A 20,700-nucleotide genomic window follows, 5' to 3' on the forward strand; every position below is an offset into this window, starting at 1 on the left:
TGTCTCAGCACAATTACAGGGTACCTAGTTGTCCCCTTTTGCCTCAGTTTCCCCCTCCCACTCAGGAGCTATAAAAGGGTTCAGGTTACCTTCTGAAAACTTCCCCATGTCTCTCAGGTTCTGAAGGTGCTTGGTGTACTTGGCGAATGTTTAATAAATGTCAGTATGACAGGCAGGTGCTGTGGTGGTGTGAGTGTTTAGTCCCCAGTTGGTGGAACTGTTTAGGGAGGACTAGGAGGCGTGGCTTTCTTGGAGGAGGTGTGTCACTAGGGGGTGGGCTTCTCAAGACATTTCCAGTGTGCACTCTGCCTCCTGCTTGCGGACCAAGATGTGAGTTCCCAGATGTTCTTACAGCCTACCTCTGTGCCCACACTCTGCCATCACGGCCTCTAACCCTCTTAAACTATAATCCCAGTCAAACCTTTTCTTTTATGTTGCCTTGGTAACAGTATCTAATTACAGCAATCGGAAAGTACCTAACATAGCTGCTGAGTCAGCTAGTTTCCACCCTTGAGACAGCCATGCTTCAGTTCCTTCTTGCTCTCCTGTGTCTCAGCTCACTAGTCTGCTTTATTTTATCTTTTCCTTTTTAAAGACAGGGTTCCTCTGTGTATAGCCTTGGCTGTCCTGGAACTCACTCTAGAGACCAGCCTGGCTTCCAGGTCAGAGATTCATCTGCCTCTGCCTCCTGAGTGCTGGGATTAAAGGCGTGCACCACCATCACCTGGTTTCCAGTTTGCTTCTTAAGCACCTTACAACCCTGCTGGTTCCTGTCCATCCAGTCCTTTCCCCTTCAGGCACACAGGTAGAGCACTGTCTAGGAAGAACCACTAAGCGCAGATCTATCTCAGTGCACACAAACACACCCACACAGGGCCACTACATGATGTGTGACCAGTACAGAAACAATAGGGCCTTTGGCTTTAAAATTGAAAAAGAAATTTAAGGTATCAATTATAGAATATTAAACCATGTGTCTTCTTCTTCTTCTTCTTTTTCTTCTTCTTCTTCTTCTTCTTCTTCTTCTTCTTCTTCTTCTTCTTCTTCTTCTTCTTCTTCTTCTTCTTCTTCTCCTTCTCCTTCTCCTCCTCCTCCTCCTTCTTCCTCCTCCTCCTTCTTCTTCCTCCTCCTTCTTCCTCTTTCTCTTCTTTTTCTCCTTCTTCCTCTTCCTCCTCCTCCTTCTTCCTCCTCCTCCTTCCTCTTCCCCTTCTTCTTTTTCTCCTCCTCCTCCTCCCCCCTCCTCCTCCTCCTCTTCTTCTTCTTCCTCTTCCTCTTCCTCTTCCTCTTCCTCTTCCTCTTCCTCTTCCTCTTCCTCTTCCTCTTCTTCTTCTTCTTCTTCTTCTTCTTCTTCTTCTTCTTCTTCTTCTTCTTCTTCTTCTTCTTCTTCTTCTTCTTCTTCTCCTACACATAGTCTTGACATCAAAGGTCCAACACCTAAATATTATTCCCAGAGTGCCTCACCCTGTAGTAACAGTGAAGTTTTTGACCCTTGTTCCTTAGTGCCGAACCAAAACTACAAGGGAGTTTACAAGAGACTAGAAAACCTTGAGGTCACCAGAAGCAAATTACCAATGCATCATATCATGGTATGTCCATTCGGTGGAGTACTATTTAGCCATAAAAAGAACAAGTTACTGAGCAAGTTATGAAAAGTCACACAGAGTGACTTTTGCTAGGTGAGAGAAATCTGAAAAGCTTACCTAAGGATGCGTGAAGCGCCCATTGGTATTCCTGAAAAGGCAAAGCTAGAGAGTGGTAACAGAACTCTCCCACACAGAGCTTTACCTGATAAGGACTCCAGCAATTCGTGTACTACTTCAGCATGTCCAAAATGCGCTGCCACCACAGCTGGGTTGTCATCGGTGGGCTCCATCGGCAGCTCCACGCGCTTCTCAGTGAGCAGGAACCGAACGGTCTCTAGATCCCCGTGGGCTGCTGAGATGCTCAGCAACTGGCCCTGGTCAAAGTGGGACAGGATTCAGTGAGGCTAGCTCTGTAATGTTTGCCTGAGTCTCTGACAAGACTGAGATCAGGGGCAGATGACACCACCAGCCTGTGCTGCTTGCATCATGCTTGAACTGTGGACAGACACATTCAACTTCACACACTTGAACAAAACCAGAAAACAGCCCCCAAGAGCTCTGCATTGTTACATATGAAAACAATGACTTTAATGTACACAGACAGATTTTCCAACCTATACTGGGCTACAAACCCATAGGTTGAAGACAGCATATGCAATGTACTGTACCTATCTAGTCCAGGACACCACAGCTTAACAACACTGCACCCAGTGCTGTGGTTAGTGTGGCTGCCCTGAGTCACAGAGATGATTGTTCACTGGCAACTGCGACTGTTTCTGAACGTGTGCTATTCCCCCACCATTAGACAGTCCAAAGGTCAAGTCAGACCATTGCACGTTGGAGAATGTCCATTCAGGTTCAATAAAGCTTTATTGACACTTCCTGTTTCTGCTAACTCCTCTAATGCAGTTTAGAAGACCCAACTTTCAAAGGGCTGAGGATAAATGACTGCTGGTTGCTTGGCCCTAAGTGGAACGTCTATATCACCTTCTTCAAGGCTCTGGGAATGCAATGGAAGACACAGCAGAAAGACTGGCAGGACAAGAGGATGGGGCCCATCAACATTTCATTATGGTTGGGGTGGGGCTGAGGATACCGCCCCTTACCTGAGGAGCTATTGGTAGATAAAGGTTGTGGGGAGGAAGGGGCCATCTTTGTCCTTTGTTAACAGCCACTGGTAAGGAGTCCACACACCAGAAAAAATCCACGGCCACGCTCAGGTGAGAGATTAAGCCCAGTGGGTGATAAATAAGACATGAAACTAGATGTTTGTAGAGAAGGCAAAGAGGTTCAGCGGGGGTGGTGGAGTGGGAAGGGGTAGTGAGGGTCAGAAAGGCCACAGAGTATTATATATGTATGAAATTGTCAAGAGAAAAAATATAAAGAAGAAAACCTGTCCTTATCTATGTAAATTACTCTTTCATAGTATAGCACTGTTCTCAACGACCTGTTTCAGGAAGATGGAGGCCGGAGCCAGTGCTCAACTGCTATAGACAGTTCATGAACCTTAGAGAGGGATAAGAACCAAGCTCCCCGAGTGGTGATTTGAATGAGAATAGTCCCCATAGGTTCATAAATTTGCACACTTGGGAAGTGGCACCACTTGACAAGCATTAGGAGATGTGGCCTTGTTGGAGTTGGTGTGGCCTTGCTGGGGTAGGTGTGGTCTTGTTGGAATAGGTGTGGTCTTATTGGAGTAGGTGTGGCCTTGCTGGGGTAGGTGTGGCCTTGTTGGAGTGAGTGTGGCCTTGCTGGGGTAGGTGTGGCCTTGCTGGAGTAGGTGTGGCCTTGCTGGGGTAGGTGTGGCCTTGCTGAAGTAGGTGTGGCCTTGCTGGGGTAGGTGTGGCCTTGCTGGAGTAGGTGTGGTCCTATTGGAAGAAGTTTGTCACTGGGGGTGGGCTTTGAGGTTTTAGAAGCCCAAACTAGTTCAGCATCTCATTCTCTTACTGCTGCCTATGGATCTGGATGTAGAGCTCTCAATTACTCCAGCACCTTGTCTGCCTGCATGCGGCCATGTTCCCCACCTTGATGAAAATGGACTGAAGCTCTGAACTGTAAGCCAGCCCCAATTAAATGGTTTCCTTTATAAGGGTTTCCATGGTCATAGTGTTTCGTCCCAGCAATAGATAACCTAAAACACCGCCCTGCAGGTTATTGATAAATAAATGCATGTGACTGATGATGGGGTTCCACACACCAGAATCCAGGGACAAAGAAGCATCAGTAGGATTCTTGATTTGCGTTCTGAGGAAGGAAGTGATGGGATGGACATTGGTCTCAGCCTGAGTTCCAACTTCATTCCAGCCACTCTGGCATTTAAAAGTCGGTGACCAGTCAGCAGCCTAGCAGCTCACAGACCTGTGTCCACCCAAGGATGGGCAGGAGTGTGGAGATGCATGGCTGAGACCCCAGTCCTTCCTACAACATGGCTGCTCCCATATCTTGAGCATGTGGAAGGAGGTAAATGGAAAACGGGGAGGAACGAGTCAGACAGAGCTTCTGTGCGCATTTATGGAAGCCCTGTATGTGTATGAGGGCCGGGCTGAACACAGAAGATGTCAGAGGTGTGTGTGTGTGTGTGTGTGTGTGTGTGTGTGTGTGTGTGTGTATGTGTGTGTGTATGAGTGTGTGTGCATGTGTGTGTCTGTGTGTGTTTATGAGTGTGTGCATGTGTGTGTATGTGTGTGTGCATGTGTGCGTGTGTGTGTGTGTGTGTGTGTGTGTGTGTGTGTGTGTGTCAGAGCAAGATGGGCAGGAAGGGACCTGTGAGCGAGGCTCTGGGGAAAGGAACTGATGCTCAACAAGCTCTGTCCCTGTGTGGCTGCTGCACCGAGTACTTCATTTGCACAGTCAGACGGTGTCCTCAGTCTGGCCATGCAAGGACTCTATTTCCATGTGAGGGAACTAAACCTGTGACCCTCAGTTAGGAGCTACACGATCAACAGAGCCACCCCCAGATCTGTACTGTAGTACAGTACAGCGCTGACCCACATTCTCTTCACTTCACCCGAGACCTGCTGGGTAGGGTGGGACTCACGGAGGCACAGATGAGTCCTGTGGATGGGGTGAACCCACTAGAGATGGTGTCTGACAACTGAGGGGACTGAACTTGCTTTAATGTTACTAGAAAACAAACACTGGCCATTCCTCTGGCCAGGTGGGGCCCAGAAGCCCAGCCATTCCTGGAAAGCACTTGCATTGCGGGAGAAAAGCCACAAGTGATTGATTAACTGACTTCCAGGACTAAGCCGTCTAGACTCCTGCCTATCATAGACTTAAAAGCCCCATTCTCAGGAGGCGATGGGTGATATCACAGCCAGCCACAGCCAAGAGGGACCCAGAAGACAGGGAAGGCAGGAGCTGCCTTTCTGGCTGGAGATAACCTGGTGACCCTGAAGTATTTAATTCAGTATAAAATAAAAGGCCAACCTCCTTCTATACCCTCACTCCCCTCTCTAAAGGAAAGATTTCATATGCCTTCAAAGGCGTATTTATCCGCACACACTCATAGGGGAGCCATAGAAACACAAGCGTGCTTTTATCTGCTTGTGTGTGTGCACACAGCTTCTCTGGAGGCTTGCTGGCCTGTGCTCCGGTGGAGGCTCAAGACTACATGCTTTCCCTTATCTTTTGAGACAAGGTCTCTCACAGAACCTAGAGCTCCCCACTTCTGCCAGACTGGCTGGCCAGTAAGTCCCTGGGATCTACCTGCCTCTGTCCCCTTCTCCAGTTCTGGGGTTTCGGGCCTCAGTCCCCACACCTTGATTTACGTGGGTGTTGAGGATCTAAACGCAGGCATTCCTGCTTACGCTGCAAGCACTTTACCTACGAGCCTTTTCTTTCCATTTTTTTTTTTTAACCAGGTGTATGGTACACCCACAGGGAAAGCAAAATCACACTGTTTCATGAACCTCCTCTCGCATGTGACTGGACCCCCCCCCAGCTGATGGTCCCCACTTGGAGAAAAGAGGTCCCTGAAGGACATGCCCTTGGCCGATGCCTCTTGTCACCGCCCCGCTGTGTCCCTCCTCCATCCTCTCTTCCTCTCTTCTTCCTGGTCTCCTCAGGGTGAGCAGCATGGTGTCCCAGAGCCCTGTCAGTCATGATGCTCTGAAAGCAACAGAGGCGGTTGGCAATGGGCAGAAGCCCATGGAAGCACAAACCCCAAAGTAAGCGGACAGAAAAACCCCTCCCCCTTCTTTAGCTTTCCTTCTAGGATAACAAGTTTGTTACCATAACCAAACCAAAGATGCTCCCATGTGTCCCCAGCTGGGACCTGCTACCCTGACTGGGAAAGTCACAAATGGATTCATTTTAACTAGTTTGCAAACATTACAAAGTGGCATTATATTGTTCTCATTTAAAAAAAAAACACTTTTTTTTACTATGAAATAATTTGAGATTACAGAAGTCACAAAAGTAGAACAAAGAAGACTCCATTACTGTCACCCAGTTTACCCTGGGAGAGACATTTTTCATAACTGTCCGGGTGGTTTTAAAACTAGTGATATTGATGATGTCAGGACGCTGTGCATGCCTATGGCTGACTTGTGCCACATATGACTTCTTTGCCCAGAAATCTCCCTCCTGCTGCGTCCTGAGGCACAGGCACTCTGCCACCCACCCTGCCGGCCACTAATCCCCTGTACTTCTGTCATGCTATGGACGACACACATCAGTCCTAGTGGGTAAACCGTGAGAGGCGGCGCCTAGTCGAGGACAGAGGTCACCGAGGACACGCCCTTGATAGGTGTGTCCAGTTACCGCTCTGTCTCCCCTGCCCTCCCCTCTTTTTCTGGATGCCCTGAGGTAAACAGCTTTGCTTCCCTGAGTCTTCTTTGCTATGATGCTCTACCTTATATAACAAGAAGCAAGGAGGGAGAAAGCCAACCTGTCCTGTGTGTGTGTGTGTGTGTGTGTGTGTGTGTGTGTGTAAGTATATCTGTGTGAGTATGTGTGAATGTATGTGTGCGTGAGTATGTGAGCATGAGAGTGTGTTTGCAGGTCTGTGTGTGTGTGTGTGTGTGTGTGTAAGTATATCTGTGTATGTGTGAATGTATGTGTGTGTATGTGAGTATGTGAGTGTGAGAGTGTGTTTGCATGTCTGTAAGTGTGTGTGTTAAGTATATCTGTGTGAGTATGTGTGAATGTATGTGTGCGTGAGTATGTGAGCATGAGAGTGTGTTTGCAGGTCTGTGTGTGTGTGTGTGTGTGTAAGTATATCTGTGTATGTGTGAATGTATGTGTGTGTATGTGAGTATGTGAGTGTGAGAGTGTGTTTGCATGTCTGTAAGTGTGTGTGTTAAGTATATCTGTGTGAGTATGTGTGAATGTATGTGTGCGTGAGTATGTGAGCATGAGAGTGTGTTTGCAGGTCTGTGTGCGCGCGCGCGCGCGCGCGCGTGTGTGTGTGTGTGTGTGTGTGTGTGTATCCCATTGGGTGGAGTAGGGCTATTTGCCTGAGCATGGAGTGTTTGCTTTCTAACGTCTACTCCTCCAAGCTCTGTCCTTCAGGAGGAATGTGATGTTAGGGATGCAGTCAGCAAATACTTCCTCCTAGGCTGCGTGTTTCCTCTCTAGCTTCCAAACAGAGTGTTCATTAGAGTGTAAATTCTAATTTTGGCAATAAGTGGTTTATCTATTTTCCTTCTTATTTTCTGGACTTATGCAGACTGTACCATCTGCAAGTGGAGGGTACTTTTATTTTCCCATCAGAGCTAAATGTGTTTTATTTAACTTCACCTTATTTCCCTGGTTTGAACATCAAGGGGTCTACTGAATAATATATTGATTATAATTATAATAATTCCTTTTTATTTCAGTGGAGAGCATGAACACAGTTTATCACAAATTATGCAAAAAGATTGAAAATTGCTATCTTGGGGATCTAGTTTCTTTTTTTATTATTGGATATTTTTTATTTACATTTCAAATGTTATTCCCTTTCCCAGTTTCCCGGACATAAGCCTCCTATCCTCTCCCCCTCCCCTACTTCTATAAGGGTGTTCCCCTCCCCATCCACCCCTCCCACACCTCCGACATTCCCCTACATTGGGGGTCCAGTCTGGGCAGGACCAAGGGACTCTCCTCCCACTGGTGCCCAACAGGGCCATCCTTTGCTACATATGCAGCTGGAGTCATGGGTCTGTCCATGTATAGTCTTTGGGTAGTGGTTTAGGGGATCTAGTTTCTTATTATTAGTTAGTAACCCCCCCCCCGTGGTAATTCTCTTTGCCCTGTAGTTCATTTTATCTGATATCAATGTAGTCACTCCTGCTTGCTTTTGCTAAATGCTCGAATGGACTATATATTTTTACCTACTTACTTTCAGAAAACATATACATTCACACACATATGCACAGTCACACACATTACACACATTCACACATAATACACACTCACACACTAATACACACACTCACACATAATAACACTCACACACTAATACACATACTCACACATAATACACACTCATACACTAATACACATACTCACACATAATACACACTCACACACTAATACATACACTCACTCATAATACACACTCACACACTAATACACACACTCACACATAATACACACTCACACACTAATACACATACTCACACATAATACACACTCACACACTAATACACACACTCACTCACACTCTCACACACATGCACACACATATATGTACTCACACACATTCACAACACTCTCACACACATGCACACACATATGTCCACTCACACACACATATGTGCACTCACACACTCACATATATGCACTCATACACACACTCATACACATGCACACTCACACATACATACACACACTCATATATACACACTCACACACATGCACACATATAAATACACACACTCACACACATGCACACTCATACACATATGTACATGCTTGCACACTCACATTGTATTTAATACACACCATTGTATTTAAGGTGAATTTCTCACAGGCAATATCCATTTCTTAGTCTTTTTTAAAATCCTACCTGTGAAACTCTGGAACTAAGCTCATGGATTTAAATCCTTTATATTTAATACAATTATTTAGATGTTAAATTTAAGCCTGCCATGTAATTTTGTTTGCTTTTTGTTCACTCTCAGTTTTATTTTTTCCCTGTGAGCAGCTTGATTTATTTTGAATTTCATTTTATTAGGTTATACTATTTTTTATATAGCTCTACGAATAGTTTTGATGTTTATTAATTTTAGACAGTGACTCACTATGCAGCCCTGGTTGGTCTGGGACTCTCTATGTGTACCTCTTTGTAGCTCTGCTGCCTGTCTCCCGAGTGCTGAGATTAAAGGCACACACCACCATATCCAGTTAGATGCAGTTTTGTAAATGCTTGCTTCAGGTATTACAATATAGATATGGAACCTATCAAAATAGACTGATAAAATACTATTTTCAGTATTTTTTCCATCTTTATTAAATTGGGTATTTCTTATTTACATTTCAAATGTTATTCTTTTCCGGTTTTCAGGCCAATACCCCCAACCCCTCCCCCTCCCCTTCTAGATGGGTGTTCCCCTCCCCATCCTGCCCCCATTAGCACCCTCCCCCTTTCTTCCTTCCACCCTCCCTCTTGCCATCTCTCCCTCTCCCCCTCCTCTTCCCATCTCTCCCTCTTCCCATCTCTCCTTCTCCCCTCCCTTTTCTTTCTTCCTCTCTCCCTTCCCATCTTTCCCTTTCCTCCTCTCTCCTCCTCCCTCCCCTCATCCCCCATGTCTCTCCCTCTTTCTCCCTCCCCATCTCTCCCTCTTCTTTTCCCTCTCCCCTTCCCTCATCTCTTCTCCTCCCTATGTCTCCCTCTTTCTCCTTCCTCTCCCCTTCCTTTCTCATTCCCTCCTTCTCCTCAAACCACCGGCGTACAGATTCTTTCCTCTGTCTTCTTCATTTTATACCCGAGTCTGTCTATGAAAGAAATCTTCAGCTATTGCTGTGCTTTAGGGATCCTAAACTTTCCATTTCACTCCCCTTTGCTCCTCAGTGACACTCCTCTGGAGATGCCTACAGTTTACTTTTGCTTTAAGCATGCTTGTGTTTGCTTGCTGGAGAATTGGGTCTGTTTTAGGAGTCTTGTCTGAGGTTCCAAACATCTGACTCATCCAGCTGCGGACGTCTGTGGCTGCCCTGTTCTCACTGAGTGATATTTTTCTGTTTCCTGAGGAGAGTGTGTTTATTAGGATCTGGTGATTAGTAGGAATGTATTTTAGGATTGGGATCTTATTTAAGTTCTGGGCTTGGACTCCGCTAAGTCTGGCGGATGGACAGTGGTGTGGATTAGTCACTCCTGGGTGGGTTGGGAAAACCAGAACTACTCAGCATTAGATGGGATCAGGGGAATGGACTCCTGGTTCCTGTTGGGCAGGGAGGTTTTTCTTGCTTCTTACATCTCCAGTGGCAGCAGTGTGTGTGTGAGTGTGTGTGTGTGTGTGTATGTGTGTGTGTGTGTGTGTGTGTGTGTGTGTGTGTGTGTTGGGGGGATGGTTTTAAATCACCACTCCTAGCAGCCTCCTTGGATGACTGGGGCGGCTTTTACAGCCTGGCTGGGTTAGAGCTTCTCCACCTGGCCTTGGCTGGCTCGTGGTGGGGGAGGGCAGGCACTGCTGTGGTGTGGCTCCGCATTGACTATAGAGTCTCTGCCTTTTGATGCTGCTCGTGCCTGGTCCTCTGACTTTCCTTAGAGCTTCTTTGTCTATGTCAGGATTTTTCTGTGTTGCCAGCTTCTTCGTGTTTGGTCTGGGATGCAAAAAAGTGAGAGGGACCCCGGAGATGCGACACCACCTTTCCCCACGAGCTCTGACCTCACTAGTGGGTCTTTTCTCTCCACTTGAAAGTGTCCATTGCTGTGTACGGGATGTGCAGGGTTCTCAGGAGCGCAGAGAGAGGAGTGCTGAAAAGCACACCAGTTCCAACTTCTCCTTATTTTTTTAAAACACATTTATTAGTTTTTTTTATATGTACTAGTGTTTTGCCTGCACACCTGCATCCATTCCTTCTTCTCCATAGAAGCAGAAGTTATTGGCTTATTTACTGAAGTTATACGGGAGAGCTTCCCAAATTGCATTGAGATGTTATCTGATGCTTTGAGGGTTCTTCATAGCATCGTATGGCCAGGGACCACTGGGATTACATCATCCTGCGGACCCAACTGTTGTTGAAAAAATATAAAAAATAAAAGAGTCTAGAACCTGCTCTAGGTCAGCAACTGCAGTGCCCCAAGATATCTGTTGGATATCTCAATTCTCAGTCAGCAAAGCCTCTCACCGGCTTTGCTCCATCCCATATCACACTGCCGAAGGCCTCTCTCTGAGCCTGGCCGCAATCTCCCTTTCAATCCATCTCCCAAGGTTTCCATCTCAGAAACACACATCCCAACACTGTGGTGGCCCAGACCAGCCGCCCCACACTCCATTACACTTAAATCTACACGTGAAAGAACCCACAACACAATAACCTTTGACCCAATTGATAAGCTATAATTGCCCACCTAGACATACAGAGCCCAGTACCATCCATCCCTTAAGAACATTCATAACAACCTGTAAATACACAGAGCGGAATCCTAACATCCGCTTCCATTTTCTCTCCACCGTGACTGCCCTCTCTGTCCCTCCTCTCTCCTCCTCTTTCTGTTCCAGTCTCCTCCTCTTCCTTCAAACTTTTCTCCCGCCCACTCTTCCTTCTCGTCCAATGACAGACGTCCTTCCATCTTGTACCTGCCTCACCTGTGACATCACCCCACACCCAACAGTTGGGCCATCTCCCACACATAGGTGTGGCCCCGAGAATTCCTAACCAGAGTGATATCAAATGTCCTCTTCACAGTGCCCATTGACCCCCAACCTCTTACTTTTCTGAGAGCAGGCTAGAGGCTTAAAAATAGAATCATTTCTAACATTTAACTGAGTGATGTGTGAACAGGTGAGGCCTATGCTAACCAAAGTAATGCAAACAAAGTGTTGTTGAAGGGTTTCCATGGTAACATTCGATTCTTATCCCCCTGGAGCTGTAGGCAGGAGGGTTATTTTGGATTTGCATTTTAGCAAATGGTTTGGCGTGTGTCACAGATCTTTAAACACCATGTATGAAAGTGTCAAAGCGGGGTTGGGGATTTAGCTCAGTGGTAGAGTGCTTGCCTAACAAGCGCAAGGCCCTGGGTTCGGTCCCCAGCTCCGAAAAAAAGAAAAAAGAAAAAAAAAAAAAAAAGAAAGTGTCAAAGCGAAACTCATTGTTTTATACTAACGTGCTAACAAAAGCGTGCTTGCCATTACTTTCCATCTGGGATAGCCACACGTGCTAAGATAACAGCCTCACAATAAGAAAACCAATAGGCAAAAGTTCCATGTAACATTATTGGTCAGGGACTTGAAATAATCCAAATATCCAGTCTAGAGGAGTGGATTGGATTTAAATCGCCTTCTCTCTGTCACGGGGAATATTATGCAGCCACTAACAGTGATGCTTGCAACGAATCTACAGTCTTGCAGAGAACTCTTGATATGACAGAAACGAACAGGAAGTATATGAAAAAACAGTCATCTGTTCACCATATATTATGTTCATCATATATATGTTACATGATTCACCATATATTATCGGAAACGGTGTCGCTCCCCAGAGCAGCAGGCTAGAAGAAAGAGGACCACATCGGCGAAGAGGGAGTGCTTGGGCACATTAGATAGGCTTAGCGTTAGTGTCTGTTCTTCTTCTGTCCTTTACTAACAGATTTTCCCCAAACTTTCTGAGCACACGCTGTTCTTATGTGATGGGAGAAAGTATGAAATCAGTAGATGCAATCTGAAGAGGGCGTTTGGGGGTTGGGGATTTAGCTCAGTGGTAGAGCGCTTGCCTAGCAAGCGCAAGGCCCTGGGTTCGGTCCCCAGCTCCGAAAAAAAGAAAAAAGAAAAAAAAAATGAAGAGGACGTTTGACTTTTACATTTAAGGGAGCCCGTTCACAGCCCTGCATCATGATCACGGAAGGTGGTAGATAGCTAACACATCGAGGTGTTCCCGAACCAGTGCTGGAGTCCCACGAAGACTCTGGCGATGAGAAGATGGCCCACAAGCTGGGGTGTGGTTTGGCCGGTCTGCTACTAGTCTAGAAGGCACCAGGCATCCTCCCTCATCACCAGCATCGTAAACCTGGCAGGGAGGGACATTCCTGTAGTCCCTATCCCAGAGGTGGAGGCAGGAGAGTCAGAAGTGTATGGTTAACCTTGGCTGCATAGTGAGTTAGAGGACAGCCTGGGTCCATGAGGCTTTACCCCTCCTCCCCACCTCCTGCTAAAAGGGAGACTTCATCCCTCCTTCCCAGTGGAGCGATAGCTCAGTGGGTAAAAGCAGGGCCGGGGTGCTCAGCTCTGCAAACATGAAGACCTGGGTTCTGATACCCAGGAACCATGTAAAACCAAGATTCATCGGTGAACGCCTATAACCTCAGTTCTAGAGGTGTGGACTCAGGAAGATCCCAGGGTTGTGCTGACCAGCCTTGTCTGGCTGAGATGACAAGCTCTGGGTTTAGTGAGACTCTGTATCTGGTGGAAGGGCTGGAGAGACGGCTCAAAAGTTAAAAGCACTTGTGGCTTTTGCTGAGGGTCTGGGTTCAGATGTTCTCAACACCCGTATCAAGGCGTACAACTGTCAGTAATTCCAGGGCATCTGACGCCCTCTTCTGGCTTCCTTGAGTACTGCATGCCCTTGGAAGTGCTTCTTTGCAGACAAAATAGATCAAAGCAAAGACAAGTAAATCTTAAAAATATGGTAGGGAGCAATAGAGAAGACACCCTGGGTAGACCTTGGACTTCTGCAGCACACACAGGTAAGCATATCCTCTCTCTCTCTCTCTCTCTCTCTCTCTCTCTCTCTCTCTCTCTGTGTGTTTCTGTCTTTCTCTCTGTGTCTGTCCCTCTCTCTCTCTCTCTCTCTCTCTCTCTCTCTCTCTCACACACACACACACACACACACACACACGCAGAACAGCTAGGCAGGAGCACACCGTACCTTTTCCTGTGGGGATTCGCTCTCTTCACAAACTTCCCTGAGCAGGTCCCGGGCTCGGGAGAGGTTTCTCTGCTTGTATGCTGTGTGGATTTCTTCCATGTTGGGGCTCTGCACTGGGGAGTTGCCACCTGGTAAAGACAGTTTGCTGCCCATGTCTTCGGCACCTGCGTGGGAGGACATGCACACACGGTATCACTGGGGCTGGTAACCTCGAGGTCGTCATTGGAGGTGACAGCGGAGGAAGGCTATCCATGACGTCACGGGGGCAGAGACTCCTGAAACGCTCCTGTCAGCTCCTGCATCTCTGGGGACCCCCAGCCATTCTGGAAGACATCTACTGGGACCGTGGGGAGTTTAGCACAGCTCAGCGATGGCTGCAGGGGACTGCTAACGGCATCTGCTCCAGTGTCCTGGGCAACAGGAAGCAGGCAGCATTCTGGTGAGAGAGCTGGCTGTCCTAGGCAAAAGGAGCTACTGCTGTGCCCCTCTCAGGGAGAGCATCTACACACACAATTCTCAAACACACTCCAAAGGTCAAGTGACTTAGGACTGGAAATCCTTGCCGCTGCACAGACACGTCACCCTGGTACCTCCAGCAATCCTCGGAAACTCTGGGCCTCTACACATGCTGAGACTATGTGTGTGATTAACTCACCCTGGCCCTAAGACGCCCGGTGACCGAGCCATTGGGAGTATCTGAATTGTGGCTTTCTGTAGACATATCCATGTTCTCTGTGAGTGAGTGCCAACCTGTCCTGGGTAGAGGAGGGGAGGTGGGATGCTCTGGGCAGCTGAGCATCTGGAGCTGCTTGGGAGGAGAGGACCTTACGGAGCAGCTGGACACAGCTGGACACAGCCAAGCACTGCACTGGGTGGAAAGATACGGGTGAAGGACAACACCGTCCTCCATCCGTGTCCCGCCACAGGACAAGGGTCATATTAGAAATCTGCAAACTCCCAGATGCTGACGAAAGGCTTTGGAAGTCCCCTAGACATTTTAAAGTTCTTCCCCAAACTGTTTCTCTGAAGCACGCGTCTATTTCTCTGGAAAGAAAAGTAAAAGCGTTCTCTCTGCAGGGTCACAGGAAAGGCTGTAGCCGATGGGAAGCTAAGCCCTGAACTGCGTCGAGTGGCAGAGGAAATAAGGTGAGAGCTCTATGATTCATGACTAAGATTCGCACAGTATGAGGGGCCCTGGAATAAGAGGCAGAGCTGGCTGCCCACCCCCTGCGTCTCTCTAAAGGGATGATGTAATGCATGCCGGTGCTCCCCTGGCCTGTATATTGTTAAATGGATGCTGAGCAGGGCGGCCCTAAGACACAGACATCGCAAAAGTGAACCACACAAGAGCAGCTGGCGTCTGGAGAACGTTTCTGAAGTTTAATTTCTTTACAATAGCATTGGTAATAGTTTGGACCTTAGCTGTTCCTCAGAAGGCCATGACTTAAAGGCTCTATCCGCAAAGTGGTGATCCTGGCCGCTGGCAGAGCCGTTAGCAGATGGACCTACTGGGAAACTATCACATAACTGTGGGCATAGCCTTGGGGAGGCAGGGCCCTTGGTCACTCCTCATTCCCTCTCTGCTCCCTCTCAATCCATCAGTTGAACAGTTTAGAATCCTCCCAGACCCAAAGCAGTGGAGCCAATATGCCTTGGACCAAAACTATGAGCTAAAATAACCCTTTTCTCTTGAAAGTTGGTTAGATCGGGTATTTTGTTATAGTGAAGGAAAACTGGCTACCCAACAAGGCGCAAACATTATGTGCTTAGAAATAAATTTCATAAAGTTGAGTAATATCTGAACTCTAGAAAAAACACTGCCAAGAACATTAAGATCTGTGTAGCCAGAAAGACTTCACATGTTCGTGGATTAGAGTGCAAATGCTGTGAAGACGCGAAACGCTCTGGCTTTATGTACAGATTCAGTTTCAGTTCAACTATAACCCCACTTGGACATTTTTCCCCTCATAAAATTATATCAGATTCTCATTTGTATGAAAATCTGGAAGAATAGTCAAAGCAATCTTGAAAAAGATTTATATTACCTGATATCCACACTTACCGTAAGGTTTTCATAAGCAGGCAATACTAGTATACTAGTATAGACATATATCCCTATAAGACATACCTGAGTTAAGAAACCGAGTCATGGGGCTGGGAAAATGAACCTGAGTTCAGATCCCCAGAACCTGAGTAAAATCCAGAGCTGTGGGCACAATCTGTCACTCCAAGGGTCAGGGGCTGTGGAGAGAGAGCTCACTACAGCCGGCTTAGCTAAATTCATGAGATCTGAGTCCAGTAATAGAGGCCTGAGGCCTGCCTCAAAAACTAATGTGGCCAGGCCTGGGAGAGGGCTCAGTGGGTTAAGTGCTTGCTAGGTAAGCTTGGGAATCACAGTTTGGATCCCGTTAGGTGAGTGTTTCAGGCTTGGGAAGGCAGAAATGGGATCCCCAGAGCCAGTGAGACCAGTGAGACAGGTCTGGGTTTGTCTGAGACCCCGATGCAACAGATAATATGGAAAAGCAATCAAGGGAGATTCCCAGCATCTACCTCAAACCTTCACATGTGAACACACATGCACATCACACACACACACACACACAAACACACACACAGGCATAAAAGCACATACCACATCTATACAAACACAGGTGTGTAAAACACACATATGCACAGGCATACGAATACGTACCATACCTACATAAACACATGCATGCAACACAGACACATACACACACATGCACAGGCATACAAACACATACCATACCTACATAAACACATGCATACAAAATACACACACCTACACAAACACATGCATGCAAAACATACACATACCACATTAACACACATATGCACACGTATGCACAAATGAATACATACATATAGCGAATACACGAAGACTCATATTTGGCCACCTGACAAAGGCTCCAAAATACAAAGGAGGAAAAGAGCTTTCAATAGATGGTGCTGACATAACCAAAGTCTTCACTGCTTGTGCTGCAGAGCTGACTGGGCAGTAAAGAGCATTGCTGCTCTTCCAGAGGAGCTGGACCAGTTCCCAGCACCCACACAGCAGTGGATATCTGCCTGTAACTTCGGTTCCAGGGAATCTGACCCCCTCTCCGGGACCCTGAAGGCATTGCACACCCATTTTTCATACATATGAACACATACATACATACATACATACATACATACATACATGCAGGCAGGCAAAACTACTCATATACATAAAATACAATAAAATAAAATGTAAGAGATATTTGTCTATTACAGCACACAGAGATTAACTTAGGATCTTGAACCTAAAATAGAGAGGCTAAAACTATTAAGGTCCTAAGACTTCAGAGAAAACAAGGTTCCTTAATGATGCTGAGGTCTGACATGCTCCGGGTGTCTCTCAGGTCCGATGGGATTTGCAGATTAGGAGCAAGACAGCACAACTGGAAGATGCTTTAAAGGGCGAAGGCTCTTGGGAGGTCTAGGTGATGAAGGTTGAGGAAGTCTCATTGTCAAGGTGTGATCACCTGCCGTCCCACACTTACAGGACTGCCTGCCATTCAAGACAAGGTCCTCACCTCCACTGAGCCGGTGTGGGTTCACTCAGGTTCTGAGTCTCCAGAACTGTGACCTACACAGACTTTTTTTTGTCAAGAAACACGTGTCCATACTTTGTTAAAGTAGAGCAAGGATGACCAATACAGAGGGCCCCAGAAAACATGGAGGAAAACTGTGAGATAACACTTGACTCTAGAGCCCGGAAGAGATGAAAAACTGCTAACTTAGACTAAGAGTTTAACGTTATATAAGCTCGTCAAAAGGAATCCTTCGAAGAAGCAAACAGGCAAGTTCTAGCCTGGAGTGCATGCAATGCTGAAAAACATATCTGAGAAGAAATGGTGCATAGGTTACATAAAGAATGTTAAAGAACCTGTAACACGGTAACAAAAAGATAACACAATTACAGAGAGTCAACCATTTGAAGGCTGGGAGACAGTCAAAGAACCCAATACCATTGCCCGTCAGAGGAACGCAAAAACCATGACAACACCCACTACACTCCCACCAGAGCGCTAGCCTTTAAAAAGGCATGCACAACCATAATGTTCAGGCCTGATAGCCTAGAATGTAAAGTGTATAATTAAATAATGGACAGCTCTGGTGTTTTCTTTCATGACGGAACACACACTGAACTATGACTTTCACCCAGAATGTGTCTGTCCAAAAATGATCATAAAAGTAGCAGTCATGATATCTCCAAGCTTCAAGTAGCCCGGGTGTCCCTCCATAGGAGCATGGATAAGCAAACTTTGGGGCCATAACTACTCAATAATAAAAAGGAACGAACTATCGACCATTCTGATGGCTGATGGGAAGCTCAAAAACAAAATACTGAGAGGACAAAACCTTTCACTCAGTGATACTATTTCTTGGTGGTGGTGGGGCGGGGGGCATGAAGACATCTCTTGTGCTGACGGTTCCAGATCCTGATGGCGTTTGCCTTGCACAGATGCTGTGATTGCTAAAATGTATCAGAAGCCAATTTAAAATATGTGCGTCACACTTTGTAGACGTTTTATCTAAAAAGCTATCACACACACCATCCATACATCAGTTAAGGGTTGCTAACCTACTTTAAAATCATTAGAAATGGGATGAGCCCATAACAAACTCTAGATGGCAGGTGTCTGGGTGTGCGCTGTTTCAGTTCCTCCAGGAATACTTCATGTTAGGAATTCTTCACAAAAGTACATTGGTAGAAATGAGGTTTATAGTATCAAACCCTACACGCAGGGCCCACCATCTGACATACAGTATGAGCTTCCCTATCAACCGAGAAAAAAACCCCTTTGTGCAGAAGCCAAGGCAAGCTGCTTAAAGCCACAGCACACGCCGTCCCGAGGCCTTACAACACAGCCTGAGCTAGGATCTGACCATTTCCAAGGCAATTGTTCTGAAATCCCATGACAGGTAGATCATCGCAGATGGCTGAGAGCTTCCCAGAAGCACGAGGATGGCTAGATCTGCGGGAAGATCGTGGGTTCTGTTTCTGGAAAGACAAGAACGCTTTGCGTGTGCTGGCCACACAATTCGAACATGGCAGCTTCTCTCTCCAACACACAGGACAGTCTCCATTAATTATTCACAGCCTGTGGCCCAGGCAGCTGAGAGCAGGCTGGGTGGGAGAAGGGCCATTAGCAGGGGTGAGAAGGAGGCGGAATCAACCCCATCAACACGGGCACTTTATCATGTCATCTTTCAATTAAACAAGCAGACGCTATCTCAATCAGCCAGGGTGCCTGCAGGTCTTTGCTTCTGCTCGTGTTAGGAACATAAAGGCGGCGAGATCCTAAAGTGACATAGAGAAGAGCCATGAAGGTCCTATATCTATATAGGTCCTACAGTGCACGGGAAATTACAAGACGTTTTGATTTTAAAACCGTATTTCAATAATGCCTAGTGGAGTAGCAGGTGTCATGGGAAACTAGAACTGCGCCATTCGCTAATTCCTCTAAGTTGGGTTTTTCAATTTGGTCCCCAATTTCCTTAAGTTGCAAACAGCCCATGCACACTATCACAGACCTTGTGAGCTGGGGCTCTGGTCTAATCGGATTGTCGGGTGGGTACTAATGCAGCTAACTGCCATTCTGTGCAATTTCCAGAAATGCCATACATGAAGGTTAGCATGTGTTCGTTCATACCAAAGGGAAAGTGAGATTCCAACAACGAGTGGTAAGGATGGATTGTGAAAGAGGAACGAAGGAAGACAGAAGGTTCTCTAAGTTATTTTCCAAGTTTCTTGTACTGGAGTGGTATGGCTGCTATGTTTTAAATGGGAGAGAAATTACGCATACCCCAGGAGTAGGAGGGCAGAGAAACACCTCATGTTAAAGACAGCCTTACCATGATCAGATACCTTTTTCACAGGCAAAGATTTTCACAGAATTTCTATTTTTTTAAGCCCAGGACATTACAGTTCTATAATTGCAAATTGGTCACTTGGATATAAAGTTTAAAAACAGTTGAGATTGTTCAGCTATTTATACTTAGTCCTTCAGGTTGTTAAACTCATCACCTTGCTCAAAATTACATTGTCCTTTTACACAGCAGAACACTTACCAACGTACTCTTCATATACACTTGAAATAAACAGAGAGACTTCCCAAATCTACTCTACTTCAACAAAACATGAATGTCTCAAGTAGTAAGAGCTAGTATGAAAATAGAACATTGAATAGCTTAGCTTCAGATATTAAAAACCCTTCTCATCGCCTTTATTATGTCCCCATCCCCTAAATAGCAACAGCTACAAACAAGAATGTTGTTTGCTTTTGATACAAATTGAGATGCCTGCCCGGGTGCACAGAGGAAGCGAAGGGCGAACCAACAGCATCTTCTAAAAAAGACTCGGCTTCTAAAAGAGTCGCCTGTCAGGTTTTAGCATGAGTCAATCAGAAAGAGGGAACGGAAGTGTGGTGCCTGGCAAGGGTCATAGACACAGCCCATGTGGAGTTGTCCAGGAGTGTGAAAAGAAGCATTTAAAGTGAGCTTGGAGTTCATGAGTGCTGGTGGACGGCAAGCCTGAGTAGCAGCCACACCCTCATGACACCCAGACATGGGTGGTCAATTCGAGTTCATTACGGGAAGGAACATTGGTTAAAAGAAGTGAATGCTTCTGAACCCATAGAAAGAGAACGTCGTTCGTGTTTGCCACTTGCTTTCAAGGCAACATTTTATTTATACTGCCGGCTCACACAGCATTCCACAGAATCAACCCCATCTAGGGGAAATGAGTTTGCCAGCAATAACTCCACCCCCTAGGACACACATAATTCTTGTTTCAGAACAACACGTTATTCTGACTACAGACAAACTAGCAGAAGGGATTCTCATCCATTGGTGATTTATAGCAACAGAATCCCACAGCTATTACAGAGCGAAGCTGTCGGACCCCGTCACTTATCCTAGGAGCTCACGGACGCTGGCACGCTTCAGGACATCATCCTTTGTCTCTGTCCCCGAGGATGTCCTGTCTCAAAGCAATTCCTGACCTTTCTTCTAGATCAGCGTTTGTCATTTATCCTGGCACAATAACCAACGA

At 46.4% G+C, this 20,700-nt stretch overlaps 1 protein-coding gene across 3 annotated transcripts in view; it reads right to left on the reverse strand.

The window, feature by feature from the left end:
* The window catches only part of Lrrk1 (leucine-rich repeat kinase 1), a 134,647-nt gene that overhangs the window by 76,500 nt on the left and 37,447 nt on the right, over window positions 1-20,700 (reverse strand). For all 3 annotated transcript variants that reach the window (NM_001191624.2, XM_087557003.1, XM_087557012.1), the window contains 2 exon segments: window positions 1,786-1,957; window positions 13,599-13,762. In NM_001191624.2, the coding sequence (NP_001178553.1) occupies window positions 1,786-1,957; window positions 13,599-13,762 (336 nt within the window).

This window comes from Rattus norvegicus, chromosome 1, assembly GCF_021556685.1.
Source record: "Rattus norvegicus strain SHRSP/BbbUtx chromosome 1, alternate assembly SHRSP_T2T, whole genome shotgun sequence".
NCBI lineage: Eukaryota > Metazoa > Chordata > Mammalia > Rodentia > Muridae > Rattus > Rattus norvegicus.